The sequence below is a fragment of the Pelobates fuscus genome, chromosome 1 (genome assembly GCF_036172605.1).
Source record: "Pelobates fuscus isolate aPelFus1 chromosome 1, aPelFus1.pri, whole genome shotgun sequence".
In the NCBI taxonomy this organism is placed as follows: Eukaryota; Metazoa; Chordata; class Amphibia; order Anura; family Pelobatidae; genus Pelobates; species Pelobates fuscus.
Genome location: NC_086317.1, coordinates 392,231,222 through 392,243,142, shown reverse-complemented (window position 1 = coordinate 392,243,142; position 11,921 = coordinate 392,231,222). Strand labels below are relative to the sequence as shown.

The 11,921-nt window shown below is 37.0% G+C and overlaps 1 protein-coding gene across 9 annotated transcripts in view; it reads right to left on the bottom strand.

Moving 5' to 3' along the window:
• Positions 1–3,742: 3,742 nt before the first annotated feature.
• RBMS2 (RNA binding motif single stranded interacting protein 2) overlaps positions 3,743–11,921 on the bottom strand; it is a 97,685-nt gene continuing 89,506 nt past the window's right edge. For 4 of the 9 annotated variants that reach the window (XM_063427038.1, XM_063427097.1, XM_063427079.1 and 1 more), the window contains exons 12-14: positions 10,917–10,994; positions 9,272–9,357; positions 3,743–6,428 (exon numbers count right to left, since the gene is read on the bottom strand). In XM_063427038.1, coding sequence (XP_063283108.1) covers positions 9,286–9,357; positions 10,917–10,994 — 150 coding nt within the window. In that variant the 3' untranslated portion in view covers positions 3,743–6,428; positions 9,272–9,285. Of the gene's footprint in view, positions 6,429–9,261; positions 9,358–10,916; positions 10,995–11,921 lie in introns of all 9 variants that reach the window. The other 5 variants (XM_063427064.1, XM_063427056.1, XM_063427047.1 and 2 more) reach the window with 5 other exon arrangements.

Sequence of the window (11,921 nt, the reverse complement as noted above, 5' to 3'; positions counted from 1 at the left end):
GTGAGAGGTTACTAGTGGGCAGATGCCCAACCCCCATACTCAGACACTGGAGGAGGTGGCACAGCGCTGAGTTTGACATCACTTTAAGCTGTTCCTGCAGTTCTGCTCTTAAGTTAACAGTCCAAGCACCATAACAACTTCATCAAAATTAAGTTGTTATGGTGCTCACGTTAAGGGGTTAAACCTCTCAAAAGTACATTTCTTTTCTAACAAGATTTGCGAATGGGGATTTACTGAATTCGATAGAATCTGACAGCAAGCCACTCTTATCCAATCAGAGGTGCACTGCCAGAATTTGCAAGAGCCTTCCGCTTTAGAGTACTTTAGAAAACGGAAGGGCAGAGAGGCAGGGAAATTTGACGCTAGAATACAGACTTTGGGGTTAAACCGATCTCGAACGGTTTAACCCCTTAAGGTGAGCCAGTACCAGGGGATTTCTGGCACCATAACTTCATTTTAAGTTGTTATGGTGCCCAAACAGACCCTTTAGACCTGCCTGGGCTACAGAGGTCACTGGTCATGGCTCCTGAGATTTATCTATCCCCATCAGCCTGCTTAAGGGCACATTGCTAGTGCTCAAAACAGGTGCCCACTAATGGTCAGTTGCCTGTAAGCCCGTGCCTATTCTGCCTAAACGGAAATCCAGCCCTGGCAAAGATGGAGATAAGTAAAGTTATCATGGACACAATATTTGAATTGTTTAAATTGTGTGAATTTGTAAGTGTGTACGCAAAATCCGGTATTGCAGAATATACACATTGTTCCTTTTAAAGGAACACTATAGTCACCTAAATTACTTTAGCTAAATAGAGCAGTTTTAGTGTACAGATCATTCCCCTGCAATTTCACTGCTCAATTCACTGTCATTTAGGAGTTAAATCACTTTGTTTCTGTTTATGCAGCCCTAGCCACACCTCCCCTGGCTATGATTGACAAAGCCTGCATGAAAACAAAAACTGGTTTCACTTTCAAACCGATGTAATTTACCTTAAATAATTGTATCTCAATCTCTAAATTGAACTTTAATCACATACAGGAGGCTCTTGCAGGGTCTAGCAAGCTATTAACATAGCAGGGGATAAGAGAATCTTAATTAAACAGAACTTGCAATAAAGAAAGCCTAAATAGGGCCTAAAAAGTGTTTATGGAAGGCTGTGCAAGTCACATGCAGGGAGGTGTGACAAGGGTTCATAAACAAAGGGATTTAACTCCTAAATGGCAGAGGATTGAGCAGTGAGGCTGCAGGGGCATGTTCTATACACCAAAACTGCTTCATTAAGCTAAAGTTGTTCAGGTGACTATAGTGTCCCTTTAATTAATAAAAACTGAAAGTGCATAATACTAGGTATAGCCTACAAATCCTTTACTTTTAGGGTTTTTTTTTTTTTATAAAATGCCTACTTTTCTCCTGAAGTGTATTGCAATTATTTGCTTTCTGTAATGTACTGCAAATCTCATTTTGGTGTGTTCACCAAACAGCGAATTTTAGTGATGCCATGCATACCTGACTAACCATACCTTGCAGGGATGTCCTGCCTATTTCTCGACAACCCTCCATTACATGCCATCCTTCCCAGATATTAAAAAAAAAAAAAAAAAAAAAAAAAAGTTTTAGGTACATGAGCAGCAGATGCTAACTTCTATTAAGGTCCCAAACAAGACGAGCACATCTGACCATTCGATCTGAGAGTAGAAACTCGAGCACTGCTAACTCATCATGTGTAAATTGTGTGCAATACGCCATTTAATTTGAGGACTGTGCTCCAAAGCACAATGAGAGCGATCAAACCAATTTTATAATCTTGGACTGATTAATGTAGGGAAATTTAATACACTGACATCATGGCTATTATCAGAGTTAAATCTCATCAGTACCATGCAGTGGTTCTGGGTATAACAAGTATTTCTCAAGAAATTCACATTTTACTTTGTTCTCAATTTTTTGTATATAGGTTTCTGGTCTAGATTTGCAAACGTTCACAATTTAATTTGGGGAATATCTATGAAATATTTATTTAATTTCAGCTCTGCATTAACGAAAAAGTATTAAATATTAAAATAAAAAGTAGGTGTTTACTAAAGTAGTCCATAAATCAGCTGCTGATTTGGCAACCTTAGCCTTGCCAAATCTGCTGATTTGTCTCCTCCTTTGGTAACTCATCAGACTTCATCTTTACTTTTACCCCTCTTTGGAATTCAGTTGTTCATAATAAATCGCTGTTTATTGAACAGATCTGCAAGAGTAATTAACATTTATAGCCTTAAAAAAACAAAACCTAAAAAAAAAACAAAAAACCCAAGGAATCCTAATTATTCTGATACCAGAAAACACTCACAATTCTAATACTGACCTACGGGAGATGACGGTTTATGGAAAACCATTCCTGCAAAAGATCTTTCAATTGGAGACGCTTCTTTCATTCTTATGCAGAAGAAACTTCTAGATAGCGAACTTTAAATCGAGTGGATGCTGACAAGATATGTCCAGCTAAGTGGTTGCAATTAGAAACCTCATATCCTTAATTAAAGTCCCTGTGTTCAAGCAGGGATATTCAACTTGGACATACCAGTACGAAAAGCACCAATAAGAAGGATCACACATCATTATATTAGTAGAAAATGGGAAAAAAATGAAAACTCCACACTTTTCAGATAAACTCCTCGGACTGAAAGCTTTTCCATACAAAATACATTTAAGCACAATTTAACAAATGGATTCCATATAATAGACCAAGGTGTGACCCTAGACAGGTTCTAATACTGCTATTTATCAAGAGAATGAATAAAAAATGGAGTCGACCGGAAACAGATCAAATGGACCAAGCCTCCAACCAATGAACTTTACTGTAATAGTTTGAGTTTTGTGTCCTTAAAACTCATTTTAAATTAATGTTTTAATTATAGTAAAAACATCTCAAAACAAAACTTTATGATCAACTAGAACTCTTACTTTATCCCATAGAAACACTATACAACTGAAGCCCAAAACCAACACATATGGGTACAGCTAAAATTTAAATAGTCGGTCTGAGCACATTAATTATGCCATACTTCAAAATAAAATACACCTCTACCATCTTATATGTCTCTTTCTGTACAAGTCTTTAATGTTTTTTATTTAGATCCAAATCATTTACAAATTTCTCCCCCACCCACCCAACTTTAAGGGATAAATGCTTGCGGAGACAAATTGATTATCAATGTCTAGAGTCTTGACATAATGAAACGTGTGATCATAGCTGCGTACAGCTTTCTCATGATGAAAATGCAGGTTCATATACAACGTTACAGACCTCTTGAGTAAGTGAAAGTCAAAGTAACTGACTCCCTTATCCTAATGAGTTGGATGGGTTATTCAGGGTAAGTTATCCATTCCTTTAAATCCATCAACTGAATATTATTGCTTTGTACAATTTCACAAAATGTAAGGAGGCTACGCTACATTAAAGGGACAGTCAAGCCTTTAACGCTTACGCCCTGAAAATTATAGGCAAATCTCACAAGCTGAGAATCTTTAAAGGTACCTGTATTCCAAATAGTACGAAAGATAAATTGTGGTCTACGAATGTCATTGACTATTATTTGACTAAGGCTGGCAGGCTACCATTGAGATTGGATGATATAAGATTGCAGGTTTCCTAGAAAATTCAAATTTGGTCTCCTGTGTAGAGCATTAAACAAACTGAATATGTTCATAAAGTGGTGGTCTACCTGAAAGTATACAGGGCTATGTTTTTAAAAAAAATGGAAAGTAGATAACCTATTACTATCAAAAATTTATTTTTTATAGTGACACAATAAAGGGGTTTAACATGTCTCAAGGCTTTACTGCCCTTTAACACATTCAGGCACATTCTAAAATTAAAAGGATATTTTTCTGTTAAACCGCCCTACGCATTGTGCCGTATTCAAATAGCCACCATATATTTACAGGAGAGGTATTGGACAAGTAGGAACAATGGAAGCCCCCCTTAACACAATGAAATATAGATCACTACTTAAATACAAAGAAGGTAAAAACAATGGCTGGATCACATCTTAATATTCCAAGATATAGCTGTAAACTGAATTTACAAATAAGTATACATTTCTCGCATTGATTTCTTACTAGTCTGGCCCACAAAATCCTGAGTCCCTTGCAGAAGTCAGAAAACTATTAAGATAATGAAATTTCCTATACAGTACTGAATACCACTAAACCAACCAATTCCTAGTTATACCTTCTCATCATGGGCATGACTAACTGCCATAAGCATATGCAAAATCTAAATGGGATTTATTTCTATTATTGCTAACATTGAACACGCTCAGGTTATGCACCAAAGTGTTTATTGTCAGAAATTCTAAATGAATTTCAAATTTAAGGCTATACTTCTGCCAGCTATACTTCTGATTTGGCTACTTTGGTCTTAAATTAGAAATTCACTTTGAATTCCCAACGATTCTCACTTTGGTGAATAACCCTGAAAAAAACCCAAACTACATTAGAATTCTCCAGTAAGAGAGAGCTCTCCCGTTCCTATAAGTTCCCAAACAGTCTTAATCCATGGTCTTGTGAAAAAGAACAAAATAGGATTTTCAATAAACCCTACATTAATTTTACCACTTAGGTGTTTTTACCACATAGTAATTGTACACTTATGTTATTACATATTGAGTTTTTTCATCACCCTAAAAATGAGGATCCACAAAATAACACTGACCGTTTATGCATGAAATTGCTTCACACTTTACATACATACAATTAGAACTCGTTATCGCATCTTTTCCATGGTGATTGCTGACAGAATATGTACTAATATAAGATACATCCACTCGAGAAACAACATTTCCAGAGTTTTGTTAGTAGAACCCTTACTGCCCTTGGTATAAGAACCGTTCTGAAAAATGAATTTAACTAAACAAAGTAAAGGGTCATAATGAGATAAATAAAAATGCTTTAGTTGATAGAACATAGAGAGAATCTACCTGAAGATCTCAGTTATAAACCTTTTCTGGAGAGTTATTATTAAATCAGTAAACAAAGATGTCTCTACTACAAAATAAAATTATAGAAAAAATAATAGTACGGTAGTTAAGTTGTACCTCAAACTCTCTAGAAAGGCTTTTCAGGCTTTTCATGATGGTAAACAATAATTTATTACGGTCTCTGGTCAATGGGTTAAGTTAAGATGTTCCTCAAACTCTAGAAAACCAATTCCCATGGTAAGCAAATTTAAGCTAGGACTGAGCACCTGCTAAATCATTTCAGTTCATTACTGACCCAGGTTTTTATCCCATTATATTTTTAGGCATTCAGAATCCAGCCTGGATAAACATTACAGTGTAATTTAAAGTAGTGAGTGATTGTGCAGCTGGATAGGCTACCACTGAGTGGGCTCCAGTCACTTTTCAGAGCTGTCCAACACCTTCCTGTTTCTAAAATGGAGGCCTCTTTTCAATATTGTGAGAAATAAACATATAACAAAGTCAGCAAGTCACTAAATCATATTCAAACAGGATCAATGCATTTACTATGCTTCCATACCACTTCTCACCACACTGAGGTAAGACAGACTTTTCAATTACAGTCAGCAGACCACTCATTTGACTCAGCCTCTATCAATCTGGCATCCATTGTTTTTTACTGGCACCCTAAGCTATAGCTTCCATTTTGACATTAGACAATCCTTACAGGTGACAGGAAAAATAACCCCCAAAAACATAAATCAAAATTTGAACACATCAAAATAATAAATCCCCCTCAAAAAAACAGCTTTGCATATTGCTTGCCCCCTCCCCGCCCCTATCCCACAAACAAAAAATATGATTAAAAAAAGATCCTGCCACACATTAAAAAACAAAAATCCAAACAGTTCTGAAAATAAAATGGCGTCAGGCAGCAAAATTGCAACTTCCCCTTTGCAGTCTTTCTTTCGCATACAATTCGCCGAGTTATGTCCTGTTTCTGCGCTTTCCTCATAAGATACGCATTTAAATAAAAAAAAAAAAATATTCTACCGTAAAAAAAAGACAAAAAAAAAAAATCTTCTTAATAAAATAGAATTTTGTTTTTTTTCTGCTTGGTTTTTTTTTTTTTGCTTTTTGCTTTATATTTTTTCTTTTTTTTTTTCTTCTTTTTTTTTTTAAATGTAGTTATTCAGTTGAAATTTGTAAGTCTGTTCTGGTTTCATAAGGTTTGCTGAGTTCTCTTTTTTTATTTTTTTGTAGCTGCTTTGGTTCCTTGGAAGTTTAAAGTTTATTGCAGTAAAAATGCTTCTTTGCAAAAGAAAGAAAGAAAAATAAATTGTTTTTTCTCCAATCATTCTCTCCCCATTTCTTTTTTTTCTTCCGTTTTTCATTTTTTTCGCATTTCCGTAAAGCCTCATTTTAAGCCCTGCACAGTCCATCCAGTCACATCCTGCACAGTTTCATTTCCATGTTGGAACCTGCAGACATTAAAAAAAAAGAAAGAAAAAAAAAGAGTGATACCTTTTATGACACACAAAAAAAAAAGTGAAAATGTGTGTAGGCGCATCAAATACATAATAGTGCACCGTGTGCAGCTAGTTAGAAGTTCTTCCACGACACTTAAATTATATATAACAAGAATAAAAAGAGTACATAAAACACACCCAGTGTACAAATATATGTATAAAATACTTAATATTCAAAAAGTAAAATACAGCATAACTAAAAACAAAAATAACATGCATACAAATATGAACAAGGGTGAGGGATGGAATCACACTCACATGATTCAGAGCAGTATCAGGCTTTGTATAGAAAGTCTCAATACAATACAGGCTTAGATATGTCCCTCTCTTTGTTGGACACAGGAATCCAGATTTAGTAGATAGGTATTTTTTTATTTAAACATTAATATAACTGAATATAAAAACAACATATAAACTAACAAAAAATGGGGTGGTGCACCTCATGAAAGCAGTAATTTTACTGAAATTCCACCCCAGTCAAGTGTATACTGAGACAAAGTAGGACTCTGTATACTTTGTCTCTGTATATTTCCTACGCCTAACACTTCTAGACACTGGGAGGAGCTACCCCCATCTGGAGGTGTCAATACTCCTCAAATATATGGAGTGTATGTATGTATAGGTGTTCGTGTGGGCATGAGTAGCAATGTGTATAAATGAATGTCTGAGAGAATGTGTGTTTGTAACTGTGTGAGTAGCAGCATGGGTGTAGCAATGTATGTGTGTGTAACAGTCTGGGTAGTAGCAGTGTGTGCAGCAACAACATAAAAACAACCTGCCTAATGTCATGTAGGTCCCCCTTGTGCTGCCAAAACACCTCTGATGCGTCGAGGCATTGACTCCACAAGACCTATAAACGTGTCATGTGGTCACTGGCATCAAGACATTAGCAGCATTTCCTTTAAGTCATGCAAGTTGTGAGGTGGGGTCTCCATGAATAAGATCTGTTGTTCCAGCAATTCCCATAGAGGATCAATTGGATTAAGAGTTGGGGAATTTTCAAGGCCAAGGCAACAACTTTATCTGTTTGTCATATTCCTCAAACCATTCCTGAACAATTTTTACAGAGTGGCATGGTACATTATCATGCTTAAAGAGGCCATTGACATCAGGAAACACCACTGTCATGATTGTGTGTATGTGGTCTGCAACAATCTCTATGTAGGGGGTATGTGTCAAAGTAACATTCACATTAATTCCAGGAACCAAGGTTTCCCAGCAGAACATTGCCAGGCTGGCCTGACTTCTTCATCTTGCTGTAATCTCTACGCACATGCACCCGGCCTGCCACCTGATCTAAAAGAAAACGCGATCCATAGGACTAGGTAACCTTCTTCCATTGCTCCATGGTCCAGTCCTGGCACTCCCGTCCCTTCTGATTGTGCTGTCGGAGGTGGACAGGGGTCATCATATAAACTGCAATGTACTGTATGTTGACACCTTTCTATCGTGACCACTATTTCTATCATGGCAAGACATTTTTAAGCAACAGTAGCTCTTCTGTGTAATTGACTAAATGGGCCAGCCTTTGTATATCAATGAGCCTTGGATGCCTATGACTACTGCATACTGGGAAGACCCCACAAGACTTGCTGTTTTGGAGATGATTTGACTCAGTCATCTAGCCATCACTATTTGGACCTTGTCAAAGTCAGTCAGATCTTTTTGCTTGCCCATTTTTCATGCACATGAAAACACATGAAATCAAAGAACCAACCGTTCACATAGTGCCTGATGTAGACCATCCGATGACAGGTGCCACTGTAACGATGTAACAATGTTATTCACTTCACCGGTTATTGGTTTTAATATTGTGGCGGTTCAGTGTGTGTATGGAGAGTGCGGGTAGCAGTACATGTGTGCGAAACAATAGGAGTGTTTGTCAATACTGTGGGCAGCAGTATGTGTATAACAGCATGTATAGCACTGTGTATAGTCTGGGTAGCATCGTGTGTGTGTGTTTAACAGTCTGGGTATGAGAAAGAGAGAGTAGAGAGAAAGAGAATGCGTGTACACCTGTCACTTCTAAGTTGGCTATTCTGGCCAATTCTCTCCAGCTGTATTTAGTCTGAAATGGTGGGGTCATGCACACAAGATTCCTTCAATCTGAACAGAGCGATCCCAGAGTCCAGCAAACACCAAATAGGTAGGAAGGGGGCTTATAAGAGGCTGAACTCAGTCATAGGGAAGGGTTTCATAGCATGAAAAAACTGCGCAGGAAAAGGTCTGAGGAGGCAGAGCAAGACAGCTATATGCCAGTGGAAGCTCACTTCCACTAGTACCAAGACAAACTACATCCAGGTTTGGACAAAAATGGAGAAGACAACCATAAGCACAGGAGATTATGATGCTACAGGCATCATGAAACCTATCAATTCACTATAAACAGCCACATTCATCTTATTTTAATGGTTCAGCACTTTACACAGTGTATTGCCTAATATCAAGGATGTAAGTCCAATATCTCTGCGCATAGACTTCAAAAAAATGGCAACCACTTGCACACAAAAGGGGCACAATCAAATAACATGTCAACAATTGAAGGCTATTGCACAAACTTTGCAAATATTTTTTATAGACTGTAACAAACCTACTATTTTCTGGTAATAGAGAAATGTGTTAAGATAATTATATGTAAAATAATAAGACAGAATATTAAATACTGAGCGACCCACTAAATGTCACTGGGTGAGATAGTTTGCACTAGCCGCACCAGTGGAAGTGTCAACTGTGAGCAGAAAGATTTAGAAGTCTGCTTTATTTTATTTAAGTAAAATAGACATACTTCTTCTTACCCACATTTATTGGTTCATTGGTAGGAATAAGCGGCGTGTTCTGTGGTGGTTTCCACGGCAACTTGTTGAGGCTGCCCGCTGCTCTCCTGAGCAAAACAAACAATTAGGAACGTCGTAGATAAAGTTACACTAACATATCCATTAAAGTAAATCAGAAAAAGCAAGCAGTAGGTTGCACGGTCTCTCATCTAATCAAAGGTTTAGCCACCATCTGGGAGGAAGATCGGAGGTGATGTAGCTTAACAACAACAGGAAATTTACAGAATTAAATGATCACTTTCAGTGATATGTAAAAAAATATCTGCATTCATTGGATTAAAAACACATCAACAGTGCAATCTGCAGACGTTTTTGTAACACAGTGAGCAAAATAAACCTGGATGCCAGTTATGTCTACCATGGCAAGAAAGCAGGTGCGGACAACATCTTCATATGATGCTCACCTAGCCAATTAGCAGAGACAATTGGGAGAATACGGTATATACACAACATGCTACATGCCAAATAAGCCATATTAATCTACACTACAGTATGTACAGTGATAAAATGTGAGAGAGAGGTTTCTCTATGCGTCAAGCATCTCACTATAGCAGAAGTAGCCTGAACGCTGATACTTGTATACGTATAAAATGTATAACATATATAAAAATGTCAACTCAGAAAACTTGCTTGACAGGCCACAATGAAAGATATCACCAAACAGTACAATAATTTATACAGGGTGAGGGATGCTTAGAGGGGGCTAACAAGACCGTAGTCTCATAGTTCTTTACAAATCTGTTAATCTGAGCCATTAGTCTGCTCTTATATCGAGCAGGTAGTGTTCCCAATTTTAAATGCCCTTACATGTTATAGTCCGTGATAGCAACAAATCAAGGTCTGTCTTACCATAAAGGTGATTATGTGAAGACTAAAAGAATAAGGGGATACTCTTATCAACAATATTATAATAGCCCACTGATAGACGCCTAATAAAACCACATAAAATGTGTCTAGAGGGCAATAGAAAATGCAATTTGAAGCTTAAAATTTTAATTTGATTTTATCTTCTCACTTATGCTGTGCAAAGCTTGAAAACAATATTCTGCGGCTAATTAAAGATTTATACAAATACAATTCTTCAAAGAACAGCTTTCCAAATTTTGCTAATAGCGGTCTTGCATGAGCTTTTTCTATTTAAGCATACTTTATCTACAATATGGGAACTACAATAGACACTTTGAAGGTTAATGGGCAATTCTGGAAAAGAATGTTCTTTCTATTGCTTCACATATCAATAGAAAACTTAATTTGCCATATACAAAAACAGGAATTCTATACAAATTATAGAATTACAGGCTATTGTACTGCGCTGCGGAATATGTTGGCAATATAGAAATAAATGTAAGAAGAACAATTAGATGTGTACATAACTGGAAGCCTGTAACAATCACCAAGTATGTATGTGTTTTCATTCCCTATAGTGTATCCAACAGGTAACTCTCAATCTCTTACACAACTTCAACTTCCATGATGCTTGGCCAACATGCTCACAGCCAAATCCTCTCACATTCATGGGAGATGTTAGTTAGTCTAAAAAAGGCTTCTCAACATGGCACCCTTAACATAACACTAATTTATCCTTCTGTTCATCACATAATCTCACCTCAATGGAGACAGTAGAAGGCACGGACGAGTACTGGGGGATGTAAGCCCCCTGCATAGCGGCTGCAGCTGGCATGTACTAAAAAGAGAAGAAAAAGATCATACAGGAACATAAAGCGAATTTATAGATTTATGGAATGACTTTGCTGATTATATCCAATTTCACAGTATACTATGTTTGTGCAGAGAGCATCTCACTAGTTTATAAAGTCTTCACCTTCACATTTGGTTATAGAGCCCTGATCTAAAAAGAGGTACTCAATTTTTATCTTAACTTATGGATCTTTAATATAAGTAAGTCTTATTAATAATGATGTCAAAAGAACTACTTACCTCCCGACTGTCCCTATATAGGAGGGACAGTCCCTCTTTTGGGCAAAAATCCCTCTTACCTTCTTTTCTATCATGATTTAGTTGCATGAAATTTTATTAGGAATTCGCCTAAATTGATTCAATGCATCTCTATGAGGAGATGCTGATTCACCAGGGTTGTGTTTGACTTGTGCTGGCTCTGCCCCTGATCTTTTCCTTGACAGTCTTAGCCAATCCAGTGCTTTCCTATGTGAAAGCATTATGATTGGCTGAAAGAATCACTTCAGATGATGTCAGCCAAGCAGGTAGATCAGGGGCAGAGCCAGCAGTAGCAGACTGGAATAAAAGTAAGATTTTGCTATTTTTAGTGGGGCTAGATGGTGGTTTTAACACTTTAGGCTCAGGAATACATGTCTGTGTTCCTGACCCAATAGTGTTCCTTTAAAGGGTCCCTCACTGTCCATCTGAAATTCAAGTTTGATCTCTGGTAGTATATAAACGATGAGGGTTTAATTATGCATAGCAGTGAGACTCAGTTAGTGGGGCAGTCTTCATGTTGTACATTAAAACACGCTTGCTCCCTAGCAACAGCAAAATTATTTTATCCTTCCAAACTTCCTGCATTCTAAAAATGGTAAAACTAATCTATATCTATCTCTATCTCTATCTCTATATATCTATATCTATATCTATA